General features: G+C 41.8%; 2 protein-coding genes and 1 long non-coding RNA gene across 4 annotated transcripts in view; 1 reads left to right on the forward strand and 2 right to left on the reverse strand.

Moving 5' to 3' along the window:
* Positions 1–9,082, reverse strand: part of mnat1 (MNAT1 component of CDK activating kinase) — a 35,201-nt gene extending 26,119 nt beyond the window's left edge. Inside the window, exons 1-3 of one of the 2 annotated variants that reach the window (XM_059353815.1) lie at positions 8,877–9,082; positions 1,843–1,995; positions 1,388–1,461 (exon numbers count right to left, since the gene is read on the reverse strand). In XM_059353815.1, coding sequence (XP_059209798.1) covers positions 1,388–1,461; positions 1,843–1,995; positions 8,877–8,965 — 316 coding nt within the window. In that variant the 5' untranslated portion in view covers positions 8,966–9,082. Of the gene's footprint in view, positions 1–1,387; positions 1,462–1,842; positions 1,996–4,206; positions 4,555–8,876 lie in introns of those variants that run through there. The other variant, XM_059353816.1, reaches the window with a different exon arrangement.
* Positions 9,083–10,716: 1,634 nt separating this feature from the next.
* Positions 10,717–17,043, forward strand: six4a (SIX homeobox 4a). The gene is made up of 3 exons (XM_059353386.1): positions 10,717–11,441; positions 13,318–14,012; positions 16,439–17,043. The coding sequence occupies exons 1-3, from the start codon at positions 10,717–10,719 to the stop codon at positions 17,041–17,043; spliced, it is 2,025 nt and encodes a 674-aa protein (XP_059209369.1).
* A 2,282-nt stretch (positions 17,044–19,325) lies between these two features.
* Positions 19,326–24,647, reverse strand: part of LOC131988280 (uncharacterized) — a 53,453-nt gene continuing 48,131 nt past the window's right edge. The window contains exons 4-5 of the long non-coding RNA XR_009395870.1: positions 20,294–20,388; positions 19,326–19,766 (exon numbers count right to left, since the gene is read on the reverse strand). This is a non-coding gene — a long non-coding RNA (uncharacterized LOC131988280). The remainder of the gene's footprint in view (positions 19,767–20,293; positions 20,389–24,647) is intronic.

Consider the following 24,647-nt stretch of genomic DNA (forward strand, 5'->3'; position numbering starts at 1 on the left):
AAAGTCGACTATCCGACATTAACACTGACTTTACACTATGATTGGCCAGCTGTGTGGAGGTGAGAAAGTAGCCAAGGTTTGAACTTCTCTTGCAGCTCACTTTTCAAGAGATCAACTGAGTGCAAGACTCTGAACGTCTTTCAGGGTCTACTGTCTGAAAAATATGGGTCCTTACTCTCACTTTTAAACAATATCCCTATTCCCAAGCACTGTTAAAACCTATAATACCATTCGTTTTAATTAGAGTCTAGATCCAAAAGTGTTCCAAAGATAACAAATATGTCCAGTTGAAATACTGGGGAAAAAAGTCTATAAAATGATGTTCAAGACGTGTAGAATTTTCCATTTGCTGGAATGGTGCAGTCTTAAAAAAGACATCTGGTAATTCAATAATACTCTCAACTTAAAGCAGTTACAAGGAGTTTTTAACTAGATATGAAAGTCTCAATTTAATGATGCCTTCATATGACCTACATAAGCAAAGGAGTAGCTGCACATGGAAACACTATGCTTTTGTCCATAGGGGCCACCAAAATCTACACAAAATGACCCCAGTAGTAGTAGTAGTAGTAGAAGTAGTAGTTCCTAGAAGTAGCTTTAAATGAGATACTGAAGATTTTTACAGAAACAGAAAAGTACAGAATGTAAACTTGTATGTTATTGTCAAACTTTGAGGAAAAAGATGTTTAATTTCAAGGATGTGAGTATGTCAATTTAGATTATACACATGATATCACTGGAGAACATTCTAGTTCTAACCTCTGACCTAGCCCTCTGACGGGCTGAATGCCATCAATTTATTATAGGAACTGGATACCTGCTTTTAACATGACAGTCACATTAGTGCCTCTCTGCCTTGCCCCGCCCACCCCATCCCTGTCTTAGCAGTGGGATGACATCACCACATAAATAATAAATTTATATAATTATTTTATAGATTAAAAAAAGCAATAGCATATCAGGGAAAGTTTAGCAAATATTAACCCTTTGAACCCCAAGTAGTTTCAGCCTTTTTTCTCCTGTCACAATTTACTCACTATGGCTATAACTATGTTTTTACAGTTTCTGGCTGACAAATTGTCTAATATTGGTAAACTTTTAAAGATAAAACATGCTTTTCCATGTGGAAAAGCATGTCTATCAACACTTTCACAGACACCTCTAATGATGGACTATGGGGAAAATGCTTTCCGGGCCGAAGGGGATTTTTTGTTGCAGCAGCAGAGTTGGCTGCTGGGACAAAGTAGCAGTATGGCTGACTGTCTGCATCATATCCAGTATGGTGTCCAGGTTCATGGTGAGTTGCCAGTCATGATATGTTAGCGTTACACTAATAAGTCTCCTTTTTGCCCTCTGTTTCAGCATGAGGCTTCCCAGCGGGTCTTACCCATGTCCTCAACTTGCTCAAGGTAGTCGTTATACTCTCTCAGGCTGGGAAAGTCAAAATCTCTCTTGTTGTATCTGCAGAGGAAGAACAGAAACTGATGAGACAAATAGTAAAACCTGATGAAAGCGAATATGCACTGACATTAATAGCCTCCATTAAATCAACCATTTTAAAATACCATGTCTGCATACTGCCTAATAGACACACATTAGATGTCAATTAAGGGGCTATTAAAGAACAGATGAGAGGGAGAGAGGGAAGGCAGGGAGGGGCTGAGAAGTAAAAACCTGGCAGGGAAAGAGCCTTCCCGTTTGAGCCCCCCCGGGGAGACTCATTGTCTACAAAACAAACAGTGTAATGAGAAAGACAAAGGTGGCTTAAGAAGTGGGAGGAGGCATGAGATGACACATAAACACGCAGGGCCGCACCCCTCACCCTCCTGGTCCCTCACTCACATCTTCAGCACCTTCTTGCGAATCTCCACCTCCTTATCTACGGTCGGGTCTTCGAAGAGCTGCACGCGGAAGTTGCTCTTCCTCAGGGGCGTGTCGCATTGCACGCAGTTACCTGAGCCACGCACAAACAGCATCTCCACACAGTTCTCGCATCTGTAGGGGGAGAAGAGACAACAAAAACAGAAAATACCATCAAGCTAAGTTGATTGACACTCCCAGGCAGGCCTGATCTGTAAGCATGTGTGAGCGTATGTGGCAGCTGCAACACAATTTTCCTCACAGTAAAGCAAATTTGTGTTTTTTTTTTCTTTCATGTCTGTAAGTTATCATCAGGCGCAGTGGGTGATAATGGGGCATAAGAATATTTCCTCTGAGTGCTCAAAGATGGCTGCGATTATGATTGGAATGTCGATTAGGCTGCCTCCTACTCTCAGACAAGAGGAAATTAGTCTGACACCCCATCAGTGGTGTGTCTGTCTGCACTGGAAAAACATTTGCTTTATTGTTATTTCAACAGACCTCAGTCATGCCACGTTGCATAATATGATAAAATCCAGCTCTGTAATTCACAGTGTAGTCTATCATTATAAGAATGGACAAAGTCTAACGTAATTTGAGGCAAAGAAACACAGTGTTTTGTGTACTTCATTGGCAAATGTAAGTATTTTAGGATGAATTGTCATTTCTCCTTTCAGTTTTCATTTATCTGGAAATTTAGCTTTTATCTCAAATAAGCATCAGTATTTTTATATGCAATTTCAACCTTTGTCCTTTTCTGACGGAAAATGTGATTATTATTCCTGACACAGTGCCGAAATGAAAAGAAGCTGTATTATGGAGAAGTTGAGGCCACATTTTTACATACTGTGGAAATCAAGGATCAAAGAATCGACTGTAAATATTTCAAATGGATACAATAAAATATGTAGCAGTACAACACAGTGATGATTACTTTTTCAGGCAGCCAGACTTCATGTACGCCTCTCCACCTGACTGATTCTGAACAGGCAGAAACATTCTTCTGCTAGTGTTTGGGAATTTCAGGTAAAGCCCAGGTTTAAACAGGAAGGTTTACTTCACACACCATGACGACATGACTCCATGGCAACTGTCAGACCTACCTGAGGGCACAACCCTGAGCTTAGCCATCAATCACACCTTTATGCAGGTAGGCATTTACCCATCATTCACACTCAAGTGAGGAGTGGACACGGAGGACAATGGGAATGTTCCTAAATCTCCCCTGATGGGGTGGAGGGCCTGGATAAACGTTTGCACAGTACGCTCTTTTAATTAAGTCTCTGCGGAGCTTTATTTCCACAGGAATCCACCTTCCTGCTTGTGAGCACCTTCAATAATGGACAACATCTGGTTTCCAAATGTGACTATCTGCTTTTGAGCGCTGACAGATTTTATAATAAAATATAGCAAAGTTGATGGGAAAAAGCCACCATACGTCACTTTTGGTATGGTTGAATCATTTCTTTCCAAAGTCACGGACTGGGCTTCAGACACTGGTGCCTTGTCAAAAGCTCTCTGGGGATTGGGCCTATTAGAACAATCATGACAAGACGTTCCACTTCATCAGCAGGATGCAAAACAAAAAAAAAAGGCAGGTAAAGGAAAAAACTGCAGAGCCATGGAGTTTGGCTGTTTACATGTAACGTCTCAGATATGGGTCAAACAAGCCCAACCTGCCAAGTGTGACACCAAGCTTTCACAGCCACACAACAAACGGATACAACTTCCATTGCAGCGGATTCTCTGACAACAATTTCAGCTTAGCTTGGCTTTGATGAAGCCACAAAATAAAAATGAAAGCTGAATGAAACATCTGCGTTGTCCAGTTGGTGCTTCAGAGCACTAGGAGCTCCAGCTCAAGTGCACCCTGGAAGAGGCAGATGTTCACTGTGGCCCCAGGCTACAGGAGATGTATAGGCCTGGCCATATGGAGGTAGATGGAGGGATTCAGCTTGTTTCCACAGGCCCACAAAGAGCTCATTCATCAACACGGGCGAGGATTGGGGCGTAGCTTGCCCCCTGCCCCATAAATGGACCACACAACAGAACTCTCCAAAGGGGAAATCCTGTGTAATTCTAGAGCAAAGAGGTGAATGTCTAAGAGGGAGGGAAGAGATTTTAGAGTCAATTTGCCATCTTTCTTCTGAAATGTGCCTTCTTTAAGTGACAGCTTTCGGATTGTGTGCCTGTTGCAATTTGTAATCAAAAGGGGACTCTCATGCCAGGGCTTCCCTGTATTGCCTGGCAAACTATACAGACATTTAAGTGAGCCGACAGCTTGCCATCTTTGTGTCCCAGGGCTGTTGTCGCTGACTGAGTACTCCTGACTCCTCCCTCTCTCACCTGTCCTGCTCAGAGCTCCAGGCTCCTATCTTTCCCATCTGCAGCTGTCAGCAGGTCAAAGAAGGGGGTGGGAAGAGGAGGGAGAACAGGGTCCTGGCTCAGCAAAGAGGCCTCCCCACCACTGCCACCACCTCTTGGTGACATTGCCTGTATCTTTGCCTCATACGTGCAAAAAGAGCAAAAACAAAACAACACCATAAACACAAGCTAGCTGGGTTCACTTGTCTCTTCCACAAAGCTCGACTGAGTCCGGACAGGGCTGGCTCTGTGTCATATTTAAACCTGCTATGACGCTCTGTCCTGCCCTGTGACCTACAATACCTACAGCAGCACAGTCAGAAAATGCTGAGGCCCAGGAGTGTGATTGCTTACACAGTAAGCTAGCATAGGCTTGTGTGATCTTAAAAAAATAAAGCTTAGATTTAGTGTACTTTATAGGGAAGAAAAGTGGGCAGAAACACAACATCCAAAAGTATTTTCCTGACAAAGTAACTCTGAATTGAATTGTTTTAAAAAGAATAATTTCAATGTCCCTCAAAATAATCCAGGAATCTGAAAAATGTAACATTACTATGGACACATACTGCAGGGTGAGAACAAAAAGTTAGTGGAACAGAAGCTGACAACAGAAAGTCATGCTTGTTAATTGGATTTACAGCCATGCCCCATGACTTTTCTCTTAAACAAACAGTTCATCATTTGGGGAAATATGTTTATTAGACTTCTTGTTGAGACTAAGAGGAGAAGATTAATACCATCTTGTGTTGTCATGTTTTAAAGCTGTAGCCAGAAGGAACTTAGCTTAGCTTAGCATAAAGACTGGGGAACTGGGGAAACAGCAAGCCTGGCTCTGTCCAAAGGTTAAAAAATCTGCCTTCTAGGACCCTTTAAAGCTTGTCTTAAATCTGTGAACTAACTCAGGTAGAAAACACAATAAATTACAGAGACAAAGTCAGGCTAGTCTTTCCACTGCTTCCAGTCTTTTTGGTAAACAAACCATCTCCTGGCTGGAGCTTTGGTGGTATTGACCTTTTCATCTAGTTGTCAGCAAGAAAGCAAAGAACTTTATTCCCCAAATTGTCGATCTATTCCTCTAATTTTCCACGTACAAGGTTGTTTGTCCAGATTACTCAGATATGTTTTTGAGGAATTTATGAAAAAAGGAAAATAAAAGAGGGCTTTTACTTTTGGGAACTCTCAACGCCTGAAAAAACTTTCCACACATTATTACTGTACATCAACCTAAACCATACAACCACCAGGTTCAGGAAACTAGCTTCTGCTTAATGAGGTGTGTCGATCCGGCAAATCTCACTATAGAGGGTGTACCCCTCTAATCACCACTGTATGCCTAAGCTGCTGTCGTTTGTGCCTATGCCAGTGTCAAATGCCAAAGGACATGGGTCCGGTGTCATTGTGCAAAGGTAATAAATAACACACATCAAATGCCCCTGGTGACAGGGATACAAAATGTGCTGTGGTGGGGTTTAAATTTAGATGCATGCTTAAGGTGGAAGGCTCAATGCTGCACTGCATCGCCTGGTCAGCCCGGACTGGATCGGCCACTCAGCCAGACCAAGGTAGACCGAGGCTTACAGTTATTTGAATGAATAAACAAGTGCAGAGGGTCCAGTAGCTAATGATTACATTCACCATTGGTTATTCTATTTAGTATTTTTTCAATACATTAATTTAACGATTTAGCCCAGATTCAAAAGGGGACATCTTTAAATAGTTTGTTTTGTCAAACCCAGCCCAAATCTCAAAGGTTTCTATTTTTCAGTGACTATAAGCAGAGAACATCCAAGCTGGCTCCAATGAGTGCATTTGTGCTTGGTTTGTGACAATCTAATTTAATAGACGATCAAAACTGTTGTTCAAGAATTTCCTATCTATCAACTTTTTGACTCAACTGTTTAGGTACAAAGTGTAATATCAACAAACAAGTTCTACAGTCAAGTACCACAAATGGATAGGATGACTGTTGAAGGTTATTCTGGCATATTTTCCATAAGAAATAATAATAAAATACAGAAATAATATAAAAGGACAAATATAGTTTTGTGATTCTTCTGCTGACATGAACAGTTGTAATCTGACTAAGTGTGCAGCCATATGCACACTTGCATATTTTGAAAATATTTTGAAATTGATATTCATATTTCCTTCTTTCTTTCTAATTCGCTTATTTTTGCAGAGTTGTTGATTACACCAAAATGGGAGATCGTAAATATAAAATTGAAACACATTGCTCACACTACAGTACAGAACTCCATATCAACTCTTCAGGGAAACCAACGGCAAACAAAAAGCCAAATGACATCAGAGATGAAAATACTGATACAGTTTGAGAGTACAGCAGTTTCCAAGTGGTGCATTAATTCACTGTTGCACCCGCTCTGAGGAACAAATCCAAGGTGACCTGGGCTAGGACATCTCTCCAAATTGCTTCATTGCAGAATCATTTTAATTTTCTGTGTGTAGCCCTGCATCCAGACAGAGGCGGTGAGTTATGAGCTCGCTGACCTGATGACAAAGCACGGCCACTTCCTGATGGTACGGTCAATAAACAGACAGGGTCGAAAAAAAGATGCTCTCATCAGACTACCGCCGTCCCTGCTTGATGCTCATACACAACATGTCACCTTCATTTAAATAACCAGATTTTTAAACAGATGACAAGGTTAAATATTGAAATATGCATAGCAAACAAGTTTTACTGACGTGAGGATGGCACACAATTCAGACTGTAGCATGATAATAAACAACTTTGGTGTAAACAATGAGTTTTTTTCAGCGATCTAGTCAATCAATACTAAATTAATCCACTTCTGATTGATTGGTATTATGTTAAATTAAAATTTCTTAAAAATATGTTAGCCTCTGGTAACCTGTGATGAGCATTTTACTATTTATTTTGTTCTGTTTTGTGCAAACTTAAGAACCCCACTAGGGTTATAATAAGAATAGCTGTAACTGACCCACCACAGGGGTTTAGTTGGTAAGTAAAACATGTTTGGGGATCAGTCTTGAGATGGTTGAATTTAGGTGGAAATAATTATGTTTAAATTGCATTTTAATGGCTTTGGTTAGGTCAGGGTTTTTGTCTCTGCTTGTGACTGTAGTAGGATCAATAAGAACCAGCCCAGTCATACTGTGAACATGTATTACAGTAATAGTTTGCACTAACCTGGCACTATTTAAAACCTCTTTTTTTTGTACTCATTATGTGGTCAAAACATCAGCACAAACAAAGTTCATACTCCTCATCTTCAATCACTCTTCTCTTAACTATGTGCACATTGTATAAAATGTCATATCCCAAAGGATTGACCATTCCTTCAGTAGTCCAGTGAAACTGTTTCACTGAAGCACCAGCATCAGTTTGAAGGTATTTAAAAGGAAATTCAAATAATTAGTGGTGGAATGTAACTAAATACATTAACTTGAGTACTGAACTTAAGTTGAAAAATAGAAGTAGTAGTACTTTACACTTCTACTCCATTTCATTTCAGGGGGGAATATTGTACTTTTTATGTTCATCTGAAAGCTTAAGTTACTCTACAAATTATTTTTGTTAATCATTTTTACAAATGAAGCTGAAATGATGGTCAATAAATCTACTAGTTGACTGACTGGTTAGTCCAAAAAAAAGTAAAATCCTAATTTTATATTAAACATACAAGTGATAATACTCAGATGATTTAATATATAATAGACAGACAAGAGTATTCTAACTTTGAAACTTTTGAGTACTTTATACCTTAACTGAAGTAACATTTCCAATGCAGGACTTTAACTTGTAAGAGACTATTTTTACAGTGTGGTATTATTATTCTAGTAAGGAAAGGATTTGAATACTTTCTCCACCACTGCAAATGAGCACTTCTGGTCAGGAGCAAACAATGTACCAGTGCAGTGTTATTAGGAGCTGACAGTCAGTTTTACATTTTACAAACCTGGTATCCCTGGGAAAATGTAAAGCAATTCAAACGGTCCATGTTAATGAAAAGTGCAATTGTTTTACCTGAGCTGGATTCAGTATCTTTCTGTATGTATAATGTGTGTTATGCCTATTTTTCTTTTTTGCTGTTTTTACTATATGTTCCCATGTTTCGTCACTGTCATTTTAATCTGTAACTGGCAACCAATCTTGGCCAGGCCTCCTTTGAAAAAGAGATTGCAATCTCAAGGGACTTCCTGGTAAAATAAAATGTTAAAACATTTGTCATGCAGCTTTATTAAGGTTGTGATGGAGCATAAACACATATACAGACTGAGTTCATTAGCCTGTTTGTGGTACTTTTAGTCTTTCTAAGAGACAAGCAATGCTAACAGTATGCAGCAATACGAGTGCAGTGTGTATAACTGTCATTTTTTTAACCCTTATATTTGTCACACCATCAAAGAGCAGTTAGCTGCGAGCTAACGGTTATGTGATAGGTCTCTAACGTCTTTTTTTTACGCTAACGGCCAACAGTTAAGATTAAATTGAGGACATATAATGCTAAAACAAGTGGGAATAGTTTTGAACTAAGACGTTACCGCCTGTTTAATGTGTTTCTTCTATTAGTTTGTGTCTTTTTGCACAGTTGGAAGCAAACTGGGTAAAATGAGCCTCCCTCCCTCTCTACCGGTGGTGTGTTTAGCTGTCAGGTGTAAACACTCACAGTGTGTGGCCGCAGACGTTCACCATCAGCTTCAGCGACGGGTTCCTGTATTTGGTTGTTTTGCATCTCGGACAGCCCTGGTCGTCCATTTCTGTCTGTGCAACACGAAAATAACTCAAAAACTTGAGGGAAAATGTGAAGTACCAGCAGCTCTCCTGTCACTTTAGCGGCGGCGAAGCGCTGTGTCCCGCAGAATGCGGTCCGATGAGAAACGCCATCAATGGGAGACGTTCCTATTTAATGATAACCTCTACAGCAGTGGTGGTCACACCGTGGTGCAGGCACACCCAGGGGTCCCCGAGGAGCCCCAGAGGGTCTGAAGTAAAAAATAAAATAAAAATAATAATAAAAAAAGCGGAGGTTTATTTTAGCCACTCAAGGGTTGTATTTGTGTAAAATGGCTGTTTTGATTATAGGTTTCCCTGTCTCCTCTGTGCAGTCCCCCCTATAGATTACTCCCATATATTCCATGATCTAATGTAAGCCTCTACTGGAACATAATTAAAACCAAAAACCTCTCCAGATGTTGCTCCCCAGGGCTTCTGACATCATGTCGTTTCTCAGTGATTGTGCAAATGTTTAGGGAAATTATCCAACAGGGATAATGGTGGACATATCATGTGATTTACTTTCTTAAATAAACAATGCACGATGAAGACAGAAAAGGAATAATATCATATAAAAGTGACAAAAGAATAAGACTAACAGGTTGTTCTATGTATTAATGGCAGTCATTCATCAGACACTATGTTAGACCTCACTACCAAATAAGACTGGCAGTTATTATCATTAAATCAAAAGACTAAAAGACACATAATGCTTGCAGGATAAATATAATGCTGTAAAACTAATATACAAGTGTGGCCTGGATTAGTCAAGAAATCCTTATTTTGAGGATATTAAAATCATGTTATTTCATTCTATATTAAGATTTTTTTAAATCCCGCAATAAAACATATTTCTGAATTTGCATTAATGCGGAGATGTTTGTTTCTCTCAATACGTTATGTCTCTGTATGAGGTTTCACCTGACAATGCTATTGAGAGCCTTAATGTGGTGTGTTGTGATGTGAGGCTTGTGACAGGCAAACTGGCAATGGTTACAATCAGCACCTCGAACTATTATTATTATTATAATTACTGACATGTATATTAAAAGGCAAGCGTACTTTTCATTTTATTTATTTAATGTAGCTTTTATTTACCCAGGTTTGCCCCCATTGAGATCAAAGATATCTCTTACATGAGATACTTGGCCAAGATTAACAGCAAGTTTCAACCATTGATTTAAAAAAATCCACTTTAGAGTGGAGTACATCTGACAAATCCAGTTTCATTGACAAAGTTTATTATGTTTGTGAGTTGATTTATAAATGTCAAATTAATTTTAGGATGATAATGACTGAAGATAGCTGCAGGATTATGTTCTCCTCCATATGACAATAAAATGTTTCCTGCAAAGTCAGCTCCTGACAATACAAACAACAAGGATATCCCGTTCCCACGATCCAGAAAGCACTCACCTTGCACAGGTGAGCCACGGGAATATAGTGTAAGTTATATGACTGACAGCTGGAAACCAAACATTAGAGCCTGAATCCCGCTCGCTCCTCCCTTCTGGGGCCCTCGGCGGCCAATAGCGTGGCTCTCCTGCAGATAGACCCTAGTGTGTCTCCTTCCAGCTCCAGTCCCCGCAGAGTAAAAGTCACGTTGGAAGGAAAAGGGGAGAGAGATATCTACTTACAGCTGCTGTCAGATATCCGATCGCATTCGCATGGCGAGGAGGTAACCTGATCGAGCTGGGAGGAGTGACTTTACCAGGGAAGGCTTGAACAAAAAAATGTCTTCTTCTTCTGCCGGAGAAGTCACAACAGCAAGTGACATCAAGAGGGAAAATGTGAAGGAGGTGGATAAGCGGGAGTGCATCAAGCTTGTGGCGCTGGACGCGGCGGAGTTGTCCATGGAGCGCAACACGGACGCGGTGCGCACGGAGCTGTTGGTGAGCGCCGCTTCCTCCCTGGCTTTCTCCCCGGAGCAAGTGGCGTGTGTCTGCGAGGCTTTGCAGCAGGGGGGTAATGTGGACCGGCTGGCCAGGTTCCTGTGGTCCCTGCCACAGAGCGACCTGCTACGCGGCAACGAAAGCATCCTGAAAGCCCAAGCCCTCGTTGCTTTCCACCAGGCGCGGTACCAGGAGCTGTACAGTATTTTGGAGAACCACAGCTTCAGTCCGTCCAACCACACCTTTCTGCAAGATCTGTGGTACAAGGCCCGGTACACCGAGGCGGAGAAGGCGCGGGGGAGACCCCTGGGCGCCGTGGACAAGTACCGGATCCGTAGAAAGTACCCTCTCCCCAGGACTATCTGGGACGGCGAGGAGACTGTGTATTGTTTCAAGGAGAGGTCCCGGAACGCGCTGAAGGATCTGTACAACCAGAATAGGTACCCCTCTCCTGCCGAGAAAAGAAACCTCGCCAAGATTACTGGACTCTCCTTGACCCAGGTCAGCAACTGGTTCAAAAACAGAAGGCAGAGAGACAGAAACCCGTCCGAGGCACAGTCAAAAAGGTGAGAAAACAAAAAGGAACAGATCATTTGAGTGACAAACTTCATACAAATCAAATGAATAAAATATGTCTGAGTGTGCTGTGCGCAAAAGACGCATTAAACAGAATCCACACATTTTAGCAAAGTATTACAAAGCTTTTTTTTTTTAATGAAAGGGCGCCTATAGCCTTCAACCACTCACTCCCAGCCATTGACAGTGTGTTTCATAATCTGCCGTCAGACTCCTTTATTAGACTGGACAATGTGAATCATTAGAGGTTGATAATTAAGAAACAAAAAGAGTGTGCGTAAAAGCGTTTGGAGCACGCTTTTAATGTTTTGAAATATGAAGCGGTTGCCATTCAGATCCGGTTTCAAGTGTGTTGGTGCTAAGGGGCATGGAAACCATAAGCAACTAAATAACATAGTAACCTCCACACTCCAGTCATTTCACTGCCACACGCGAGAAAGTTGCTCACTTTGATGAAACAATTATCAAGGTGACTTTAATTTCGAGTGTGCGCGCGTGCACGTGCCCCCATCCCAGCACTTAAATCATTTTCATTGTCACTTTTTTTTCCCTCTACTCTCAGACCAAAAGATCTCAGAGGCTCCATCCGCTCGTGCGTTTCATTTCATAATCCTCCACACACACAAACAGACAGACAGAAGTGAAGCTTCTTTCATGTTTCTCTCTGTGAACAAAGCTAACGCACACCTGGTGGAGGTGACCCCTCTCTCTCCCTCTCTTTCCCTCCCTCCCTCTCCCTCTCTCTCTTTCTCTCTCTCACACACACACGCATACACACACACAAACCATTGTAGATTGCCTTTAAGTCGCTACTAAAACTATTCAGAAACAACTTTTAGTTGAAGTTTATACCCTGTGGATATATTTAAACAATGCTTATATCTTTTCCTTTAAGTGTGGGTGAGACGTTTTAGTCTGTGTGTGTGTGTGTGTGTGTGTGTGTGTGTGTGTTTGTGTGTCTGAAGGGGGGGGGGGGGGGTGCAGCTGTTTGAATCAATCTTAAAAAAAAGAGGTCATTAATAGGCTGCTGCAACTATACTCCTATATCAAGACCTAAGACTTGATGGAAACAGAAAAATAGAGGGTTTAAAACCCCAGCACCATTTTAAAATTGAGAGATAAATTCAAATAAAAACCCTCAGCCATTTGTTTTGTCACGCCACCAGTGCTGGCAGTTTGTCACAGCAGCAGAATTTATTGCGCCAAATGGTTGCACGGTTGTTGACGTTGGTTGGTTGTTGTCAGTGCAGCTCTCCATGAGGTAAGAGAGGGCTACACATTCACAAACACAGCCTGCTCTCTTCAAAGCTGTGTAATGACACAGCAACAAATGTGACTCTGGCAAGATGTGGGTGGAAAGGAAATAAAACGCCAATATACAAATTATATTTTATTGAATCTGAGTTGTAATAGTGTTTTAAAGTGCATTGTTTTTGCCAAAGAAAAGTGCACAAAAGAGAAAAATACTTTTTATTGGGAACATACATGTTTTCTAAACTTTTTTTCAAAAAGTGGCTTAAAGTCTCCTTATAACAATAGTTTCCCACTAATAATTATTTTTTTAGGGCTGTCCTTGACTAAAGAAATTCTTAGTGAACTAACACTCATACAATTTTGTTTGTTGATTAATTTATTAGTTGATTTAATTGACCAATATGTAAAACTGAGTTTCTCCACACAACATGATGCCAAAACACCACTTTAAATCTTGTGTTTACCAGAGAAGTGCTCATCGTTTTTTGGAAATAAAGTCATTCAGCATGAAGAAAGCAAAAACTGACCAATTAGTCGATACTAAAAGGGGGCAGCCCTCTCCTTTTTTTAAAACTTTCCTTTGTTTTATGACACTTGTGATTTTTTCCACAGTGAATCTGATGGAAACCACAGCACAGAGGATGAGTCGAGCAAAGGCCAGGAGGAGTTGTCTCCCCGGCCTCTCTCTAACTCCTCAGATGGGGTGATCACCCATGGGACCCTTCCCATTCAAACAGGGCCTCTGGACAGTGGGGTGGTCATCCAGCAGATCGGGGACATCAAGCTGCCTCCTGGATCCAGCAGTGGCGGTCTCTACAACGGAAGTCTCGTGAGCAGTAACGCCTCCTCCACCGTGTTTCACAATGGTAGCTCGTCTTACCTGCACACACCTGGAAACATCCTCTTCAACGGGCTCAATCTGGGCATCCAGCCGCTGGCCTTCAACCCTCTGAGGCCGTCTGGAGGGGTGCTGCTGGGGGGCTCCGGTATGGACATGCAGATGCAGACAGGGCAGGAGAAGGGACTGGGGAGCTCTGCTGAGGACTCGGCCCTGCAGTACGCCTCCTACGCAGGCTGTGTGAACGGAGCGGAGGTGAAGCTGGAGGGAGTTCACACCATGGCCGCTCAGAACGGAGGCTCCTCTGTGCTCACGTTCAGCTCCTCGTCAGGTGCGCTGCAGCTGGGTGGCTACAGTCTGGTCCAGGTTCCAAGTGGAGTCTCTGACAGCGACGGCAGCTCATTACTCAACAGCGACGTAGGTCTTCCTCCACTGCAGCTCTCTTCTGCCCCATCCTCCTCACAACAAGGTAGGTTCAGAAAAACCACTGCATCATTTAAACTGGCATGCTTATTTGGTTGTAATAACCAAAAACAATTGACTTGGAAGTAGAGCTGAAACAACTAGCTTTCTAGATTAGTTGACCAACAGAATAAACCGACCAACTATTTTGATAATCAAATAATTGTTTAAGTGATTTTTCGTGCAAAAAATAGCTAATGCTGTTTTCATTTCATGCTTTTCTCTGTTTTATATCACATTAAACTGAATATCTTTGGGGTTTTGAACTGACAAAACAAGATATTTAAAGATCACCATGAACTATTTTCTGACATTTTATAAACCACATGATTGATCGATTTAGAAGATAATCTGCAGGTTAATCAATAGGGAAAATAATGAAAAATAATCATTATTGCAGTCCTATTTGAAAGGTATATCTAAATATACTGGAGCATAAAAGGCTGACAATGACTAAACAATTTGGTCATGACTCATTGAACTTACGGTATGTAATCTTGATGAGGCTTTGGTGATATTATCTGAAATGATGATTCAATGCTTAAGCATTTAGAGACATTCATTGTTTATTTTTCTCTTTTTCAAGCAGTCAGGCTGCAGCAAACTCAATTAATTGATTGGTCTATATGACGTCAGTGAATAGAGAAAATACCCAAGGTGATGTCTTTAAATGTCTTTGGTTTGTCAGTCCAAAACCCCCAAATATTCTGTTTGATTTTAGAAATAATGGGGGAAGGGGAGCAGAACATCTCCATAATCGAGAGCAGCATTTTCTGCAGTCAAAATATTGCTTTAATGATTAATCATTTAGTTGACTAATCGTTGCAGCTCTAAACTTTTCTATTATGTATTGCTGGTATAATACAGCATTGAAGAACAGGAAAAGACAAAAGTAAGATCTATGACTGTTTTAGAATAACCAAAATCCAGTTACAGTCTACTCTCCTATCAAATATAGATGTTTTATCCTTATATCTCTGAGTGGAGCCCTTTGCCCTCCTTAAATGTTCCAGTGCGATGCTAAACATCCTTGGTGGTTTGTCAACAGGTCTCTACTACGTCCACCCAATATAACCGAGCTGCTTTATTCTTGGCCTGTCTGAATTTGGGTCGTAGCCCAAATGGCAGATACTGCACATAACATAGAGCAGAAGAAACAGGGTAGGGCCACACACTCTCACACACGCACAGAAGAAGGTGGTCCTTTGAAAACCCCAGAGATGAATAAAAACAAGCTCTGAAGTCACCATCACTCATCATCATTGCACTCTTGATCTGCAGAGCAGGGAGGAGGGGAAATATGTTTCAGACAATCAGAGGCTCATGGAACGCACTAACAGGGAATAAGTCATTACAGCACTTACTTTGACATGAAGCAGAGAATCTACACCAGGATGAATAATAAGGAAAAACAGAAAATTGCAGCTTGCTGTTGAGTCCTGGCAGGCTTTTGCACTCGTTCTCTGGGGGCACCCCAGGGTCAAGCTTAAAGAGCACAAAGTGTGTGAGACACACAACAGCAATTTCTGGGGCCAAGGCCTGCTGTAAATGAAACGCATAATACTGTAAGGAATGAGAAGGGGGTCCAGCAGTGGGAATGGGATCTGAACTGGAGGTAGAGGTAATGGATTACTGAATGGGCATACTGGGCACAGGCTCAGGGGCTCAACAATGACTACAAAGAGACACAAAACGACTAAACAGAGACACACAACTACAAAGTGACACAAAATTACCACACAGAGACAAAAAACAACAACAAAGAAACACAAGATGACCACCCAGAGACACAAAACACATACAAAGAGACACAAAAAACTACAAAGAGACACAAAATGACCTCACAGTAACACAAAACAACTACAAACTGACACAAAAAAACTAAAAAGAGACACAAAATAACTACAAACATAAACAAATTGATTTAAAAAAATAAACAGACAGAAAACAACAACAAAGAGACACAAAATGGCCATGCAGAGACAGAAAAAACAACTACAAACAGACACAAAACAAATATAAACAGAAACAAAATGACAACATCACACAAATCAACTCGAAAGAAACACAAAATGACCACAGAGACACAAAACAACTACAAAGAGACACAAAATGACAACATCACACAAAACTTAAAAGAGACACAAACTGATGAAAGAAAAACCCACAAAAAGACACAAAATGACCACAGAGAGAAAAAACAACAGACACAAAATGACAACAAAGTCACACAAAACAACTACAAAGAGACACAAAATTACCATTAAGTGACACAAAACCATGAAGAGATGCATAACCACTACAAAGAGACAGAGAGCAGGGTGGTGGTGGAGGCGGGGGCTTTTGCACATCTGTGCCCAGCGACCCATTGTGTCATAATCCCCCCATGGGTAGAGGTAGTGTAAGTACTGATCCTTTGTTGTATACCCACAGGTTCCATGCCTCTGAACAACATAGCGGTGAGTTCCTCCAGCGACGACTCGTTCCAGCAGCAGGACAAGTTGGCCATGACGTCCCTGCACCACAGCACAGTCCTCTACAGCATGAGCAACGCCGGCCAGCCGTCCATCAAGAAGGAGCCTCTGGAGGGCGGCGTCTACACCTCGTACCACCACGGGCTCCACCTGGACCCCAGCGGGCAGCTCAGCTACACCACCCCCAACTCAGAAGATGTTCCCTCCAGCCAAGGTCCCGCCTCGACCACCGAGGTCTCTGCCGTTAGCTCGTCCAGCCCCGAACCAGAGGTCTACACCACCCTCACCGTCAGCACGCCTCTGATGGCCCAAACGGACAGCCACCACCTACAGCCCGCAGAGTATCTCGGGGGCCACGAGGTCCGGGGGCCGTCCTCGCACCTGATGGGCCCCTGCATGAACAGCAACTACATGAACCTTTCAGAGAACAAGGTGGAGGGCTCGGGCTCCGGAGGCGTGAGCGAGATGGTGCGGGTGATGTGTGGGGACATGGAGGCTGTGGAGGGGAAGGAGCTAGCCAAACTACAGACAGTCCAGATGGAGGAGGACATGGCTGACCTTTAACCTCAAGAGAAGCACTCATGTCCTCCCAAGCAGTGATATGGTGAATCTTTTTACTTTTGTGTGCGTGTGTGTGTGCGTGTTTTTTTTTGTTTTTTTTACCATTAATTTCCTTTAAATGTTAAATTATTTGTGTTCATTTGACTTTTACAATGCACTCTAGTCAGAGAGGAGCCCCGTGGGTGGGCATTATCACATTATCAGAAAAATAAAAAAAAGTCTGTGACATGTTTTAAAAGCCCCGTTCATGAGATGAAACATTACGACTGCTAACAGAAGAAGAAGAAGCCGTATGTGTTTGAGCCGTGTTTAAATGTGCATTTTTATAGACAACACCTGCTACTTCCTGTTGAGTGGATTTGATCTGCAGAAGCAGGTGCTGGAATGCCTCGAGTCATGTGACCAGGATGTTCCTCCAAACTAAATGCGTCATATGGGTCAAACCAAAAAGGTCATTCAGTAGGGGGAAGAGGGAGAGAGAGCCTCTGTGAAATCGGTCAGTCAAACAGCTTCACTACATGCAGAGAATAGCTCATTTAACACACAAAGCTGCTGATTTAGGAAAAAGTGTCCTTCAGTTATCACCTTAAAATCTCTGAATGCCTTTCAAATCACTGCAGAACCCTATTTTGTGCTTTATATCATACCAAATGATCTAGGAGTGTGGAGTCGAGACGAATGTGCCTTTCTGCTACTTAAAATACACAACGGCATTGGTCTGTTTGGCATTTGCACTACCACAATGACATTATGTTTAAACAGCCTTCGTGTTGGAGGGGTTCGTCATATGTGACACACTTCAACAAATGCACACTATTTCAGTAATGACTCTTATTTCAAGCCTCATCGTCAACCTGTGACACGCAGATATGAGCGACGATCGAAAGGTCACGCTGTCGGTTCACACGTTGTTCATCATGTGTTGTTTATAATGCTGCAACTCCTAGTATGTTAACTAGATGTGACGATGCTATACTATATCCTGTTTCATTTTTGATGTGTCTCTCCAAATGTCAGTAATCATGGATGATATTTTTCTATAAAAGGGATTGTAATAATGTCTCTTTGCATGGCGTCATAATGTGTTGGACACTAGTGCCTTTTTACTTTTGTTTTGTGGATAACACTGAAAGTCGTAGCTCTTGCGTTGGCGTGCAGGCAGTGACATTGCAGCTTCAGAGATTTACCACCGCCACCCACCCGCCGCCGCCGCTGTCACTGGCACATTTGTTGGGTGTCAGTTGAGGCAAAGGCAAGAGAATGTGGAGCCCATTTGTCAAGTGTGTCCGGTGCTTTTTCACAACAGGAGCCTAATTCCTTGCTGTCATGCATACATGACCATAATAGCACATTTCAGCCTCACAGCCAACTCACACCATCTATATCAGCGCATCACACGTCTCTATACGAGTGGACTACTTTTCTTTGTCAAGGTTTATGACATGATCCCATCAATTTGAATGGACGTTTCAGTGAAAGTATCCTCAGTGCTTTAATGTCATATACCAAAAATGAGTAGGGGGGCAAATAGTAAAAACTGATGGTCATTTGTTTTGTTTTTTTAATCTTAGTTTGAATTATATGTTTGTTATCTGAAATTATGTGAATGTATTTTTCTAAAATCTCCATACTGCAATAAAAGTTTATATTTATAAAAACATCAAATGGATTTATTTTAAAATTATTTCTAACAAAATTAGCTTCCAGAGGACGAAAATTAAGGGAAATGTAGAAATGATCTCTGAGGTTTTTCAACATTTTAGGCAGACATTATAAATGTAAGCTCATGCCAGACAAACAGCAAGTCTTCCCAACATTTAAGAGTCCCATGTAGCCAAACTGAGAGGATGGAGGGGGAAAGTGGCATGCAGTAATCCAGTGAGCCTGGTGCTGCTCTCTGAAAACCTGCAGTGATCGTTTGCACATGCCTGGCAACCTGGAGTTCATTAGCCCTCCTTTTCTCATCTCAGCCCCTGTAATTCAAATAAACAGCAATGAGATTTCCAGAGGTAAAGCTCTTTTTGGGTGGGGGGTCTGCAGCTCCCCACAGCTCAGTACAATCCAGCGGCCTTTCCCCTGAGCCAAGGCCGAACAACCCCTCCCAAATACCCTCTACTTCAACATGTGGAAGAGTGAATCTGAGGTGCTGTCACTCACAGTCTCCATCCAGAGAAAACTCCTCTCGTGGCTTGAGGGGATTCTCCTTAAATTCATGAATTTCCACCCAATGCTTGTTCGCTCAGTGGGCACTCGACCAAACCGGCGAGGGGAGATAAGATGGAAGACAAAGTTTGACAAATGGACGAACAGCAGGGGATTTTATTTTATTCGCAGCGTGTCTGTGGTGGATTATAGGAGTTGTCCTCTCAGCGGATCCTGGCTGGAGGAGTTATATACGATCTAACTCATGACCTAAATAAACAGAGGCTGTTTGTCTGTGCTCACTGTTGAGGCACAGAGAGAGAGAAGAAAAAAATGGGAGAGACTAGCGGGAAAGGGAGGGAGAGGCAGGCAACCAGGATAAAGTTACCTGTGCACAGGTGACCTCGTCGCCATGGGCAGTGGATTAGCTGATTGTTAGGTATCAGGTAACTCCTCCTGTAATATTGAAGAGGGTGAAAACAGCTTTGTTGGAGCCCAGAACAATATCCCATTCGCAGTATGGTCTGTGGGTCTCACGGGGAGGGGGCCTGCAGAACACTCCAAATTCCACCTTTGTATTGTGCCTATAAATTAGACAGGAAAGAAGCACAATTGTTCCCTCACAGAAGACGCATTTCACGGGGACAGAACACATTTTACTGCCTCCTTTATGTGTGAAAATCAGAACATCCCCATATCTAAAAAGTACTGGATTATTTTGTCCAGAATTTCAAACATAAAACATGCTTAGGTGAGCAGTAAAAAAATAGGGAACTCCCCCAGAACTCTGGCCTTATTAAAAACACTGACCTCTGATCTTTCAGATGGTTTCAAAGCTGACATTTAATGCGGCGCAGCAGACTGCAAGCCATATGTAACATGACCTGGGGAGCACGGTACTCCACTGCTCCACGTCCCACTAATGAGAGGGCAGGGGTCAGCGGGTACCAGCCTGCTCGTACAGACCCACCACTACTGGCCGAGGCATGGAGAGAGGACTTCACCCTCCTGGCAGAAACTAAATCTACTCCTCGGATGTTGTGGAAAGTGGGTGGTGTTTATGAAACAGGAGGAATAAATGTCCTCAACTTGTGTAGCTTTCCCCTCTTACCTCCACTTAAAATGAGTGAGTTGTTGCTTGGCAGAGTAGACGGTATGTGCACTTCATCATCCAGTGTGGGAAAAAGCATGATTCACTGGTTTGTTCTGAGAAGAGACAGCACAGGGACAGTTTTTGAGTGTGTGAATGTGACACACATGCTCACACAGAGGCAGCAGCTGGGAGGCAGCATCACGTCCACACCACACAGTGTTTCCCAAAGAGAAAAACAGCACTTTGTAACAGGAGCAGGAGCAGATGAGGCCTGGCATGATCATGCACACACCTGCTACTCAACTGCCTTCTAAAAACTTTGCTAAAACTCATGCAACACCTCATCCTGACTGAGAGGAGATACATCCCGACTGGTATGATAGCACTGTCATGGCGCCCCCTCCCTGCCAGCAGGCACACATGGTAGCAACACATCCCGTTTAAATCCTTCATTTTGTTTGTTTATGTGTTTGTCTGCACGCCTGGTTTGTTTACTTATTCCAGCCCTGCAGCAAAAAGAGAGAGAAAAAATCCCTAGAACAAACCATCTATATCTACCCGGGGCGTGTTTACCGAGCTGTAAAAGCTGAGGCCGTAATTGCATATTTGTGGAGGTGGTCCTCTGAGGAAATGCGTAATGATTTTGATGGGGGGCTAACCCCAGTGCACTTGTACCAGGTCTAATTTTCCAACATGACAGGAAACTCTGTTAAGCTGATAATTGCAGCTCCAATTTCATTTAACTCACTCATGTCAACAGTTGTGTTTTGTTTTGAGGAAAGGAGTGGATTTTTTTCTTCCCTTGCTGCCTTTCACCTCAGAATAAACCGATATAAATGTTAATTAAAGACACATTCAGGACAGCTTGGATCAAACAAAAACTGGAAAGACAATTATGTACGACCGATTAAATTAATTAATTCGTCAGTAAATTATGTAAAGACAATTTTCTATTTTGTGATATTGTTTTAGATCTGAGAAATAATTAATTAAATCCAGGCGTGTGAGACAATGTTTAAAAACGCGCTTGATTTATTAATTAAGACGCATTGTTGTTGTTTTTGTTCATTTAAAAAATAATAAATTGCTATTTATTTATTTTTTTTACAAAAGTGCATCCTCAAATTTCACCAAAATCCTTCAAAACAAACAAAAAAAGGAAAAAAAAGAAAAAAACCCAGGGGACCAAATGAGCCATTTTTCTCTTAATTTAAACAGTATCGGCTTTGTTCCAGTCGATACAGCTGAAATAGCACTTTGGATTTAGACAGAGTGAAAACCATCTGTTCAGTGAGCCAGTGCTCACTTCATTTTTCCTCCATATTTTCAAAAAAATAAACTCTCCAATAGGAAACACGGGCTGTTTGATGATGACATTTTTATGAAGTGTTTTCTGCTGCTTTTGAGTGGAGCCTTTTTTTCCTCTCTCGTTTTCTCCCACGGGACCGGAGTCTCACCTTTATATGTCACTAATTTCCCCATCTGATGTAACGGATTTCTGTAATACAGCTAATGCGTCTATTAATTAGTAATAAGTCGCTTTTCACCTCCAACATGCTATCAGAGAGCCCACATTTGTGTTACAGGCCTACATCACAATAATGAAAGATGGTGAAAAACTCTGTGTGAGTCATTGGAGATTTTTGGGAAAGTGACTAAAACCTGGACCATGCTGCATATTTAGCAGCTCTGAGTCTCCAAGAGAGACTGGCTGTGTATTTTTTTGGAGGAAATGTAGAGAAAAGGAGAATAATAAGTGTAGCTCTACAAAGGAGTAGACACGAGGCCCGAGGTCATGGCTAGAAAACGGGCTTTAATATCAGGTTGGACTCACCCGAGATAACTCGCTGCTCACTACAAAACAGGACTAAATCTCTCCTTTCTTTGTCTTTATAATTAAGATTCAACTTTACTTCCTTCCGCGCTGCATTAATTAATCGTGACGTGCGAGAAACTATATTAGTAGCTATTAGTTCCGCCTCCAATTATGCTGCATTACAGGTAGGAACCAAAAACAACCGGCAGGATAAATAAATTAGAGTAAGTGTCAATGTGAGGCCGTTGCAATAAGGAGTCCCTGCTCCCTCACTGTGAGAGGAGTAACGAGTGATAGTGCATTACTGGTCGAGTTGTGAGGAGCCCTTACAGCGCTGGCCGAGCATGGCGGAGGCGGAGAGTCCACATCTTGAAATAATCTGGCCCCCCGGGCTGCTCGGGTTAAAGGAGGAGGCGCGGCGCAATGTGGTAGAGATATTAGAGAAACCCGAGAGCTGCTCATCAGACAGCTCATTTACTGAACCACTGAGGTTTTACACACAGCACAGCACAGCACTGCGCTGCTGCACCACTGACACTGTGCAACACGTATATGGGCCTGCAGCACAACATATATAGGCTGTGATTTAATAAGGCATGGATGGAAATTGGAAAAAAGAGAGATAATTAAGCTTTTAAAAATGTAACATGTAACAGAAATTAATTATTTCATCATTACTAGAAAAAAAAAGGTCCTGTGTCTATTTATTGCTTCTCTGAAGGCTGTGACATTGCAAAAACAATTGCTATAATAATTTAATTAACCCCAAACCTTTACAAGCTTTGATAAATAACAGTGAGTTCAGGTGTGATTGAGCCAAAAAAAAAAGATATATACTCCACATAAACTTTAACTTCAGCATGGCCATTCAGGAGGTTCAGTCTATCTGACTGATGGTAAAAAAAAAAAAAAAATTAAGTGAAGTTGACATTACACTATAAGGAGCACATTCAACGGCCCGACGAACCTGATATTCCTACAGTCAGTGTGCCTGAATTAATTATTAATTATTTCAGTACACATATGTCCACATTCCCTAATATTGGGTTGTTTTTATATATCTACTTTAAAAAAATGTGTGCAGAATATCACGCATAGGTTGAATAGACATAGAATGGAGCTAGTCTGTTTTTTTCAGGTGTCTGCGGCCACAAAAACAAATGCTCAAAAGCATTTTATCTTTATAGCTAAAAATTTAAGGAAAAAGCTAATCTATCCCAACGATTTGTGCAAATTTGTTTGAAGTTAAATATTATTTTCTGGGTCAAATCTTGTTTCTTAACATATTGAAAAGGGGAGTTGAGTTTCAGACTGGTGCAGATAAAGAAATGTGATCTATATGACTCAAACCAACAACTGCACCACCAAGAACCAGTGTGGCAGAGAACTCATTTACTAATGGATTGGTTTAGTGTTTCACCCCACAGAAAACACTGGAGCCAGCGCGGTGCCCGTCTAATCCCTGAAATATAAATGTGTAGGCTGCAGACTGGAAGGAAGAACCTCTTGAGAAAAAAACAGAAAACAACAAATAAAAGGAGCTGTTATATCTGCTCAGACTGTAGGCTATTTAATATTAAATGTCCAAATCTATAAATAAACGGAGAGTTTATTTTCTGTATAAAAACAAAAGTGAACCTCACTAATCAACAGAATTGCAGCAAAGAAAGATATACACATTATTTTACCAATTTATATCATCTCTCCCTCACACACACTTAAGTGGCTGATTTCCTGCTGGTGGTCTATGTCCCATAACACGTGGGGCAGGTAGTGTGGGTTTCTCATATAAAAGGCGTGCGTAATGGCACCCAACAATCGTAGGAACTTATTAAATTATATCACCTCATAAAATAAACGGCTTGGGTAATTAATAGACTATGAAAAGGTGGGGATGCAACAAAATGTTCAATCTGCATGTAATTAAGGTGGTGGGCGTCAACCATGATCAGCTGTGATGGTAAATAAACCCCCAGTTGTTGCAAAAACTGCACAAAAATAACCAGAAAGTGAATAAAGATTTGAAATGTTGAGTAGTTTTTGAAAATAAAATGCTTTGTGGTGTGTTATGTGAGGTGTTGTGAGTGTTTTTCTGCCTCTAAAAGTGAATAAACTTTCCCTCCCAGATAAAGAGCTTTGTGTTTTGTGGCTTCACCCTCCACTGGCTGTGTTTACTGATAACGTATGGAGATTCAGTGTGCGGTTTGACCCAAGCCTATATAGTCGCCACCATAACAGAAGATGTATATTCAGAAGATGTTAATAAGGCTTCCTAAGAGCTCTGTAATAATTGATTAGTGTTTAGGTGCTGCAGCGGGAGAGGGACTGTGGGGGCGGGAGGTGGGAGCGCTCCTATTTCAGCCCCTGACGCACTGCCTCTGGGGAGGAAACGGAGCTGCAAACTCAGTCCTGCTCTGCTGTACACGGTGCAGGGCAGAGGGAGAGCCAATCACCGAAACGCACAGGCTCCCTTTAAGCCTGACATATCTCCAACAGGAACAAATTGTCCCAACAATCAACATCCAAAATCTGCTGCGCGCATCAGGGGCCGGAGCG

The sequence above is a fragment of the Centropristis striata genome, chromosome 16 (genome assembly GCF_030273125.1).
Source record: "Centropristis striata isolate RG_2023a ecotype Rhode Island chromosome 16, C.striata_1.0, whole genome shotgun sequence".
NCBI classification, from domain to species: Eukaryota; Metazoa; Chordata; class Actinopteri; order Perciformes; family Serranidae; genus Centropristis; species Centropristis striata.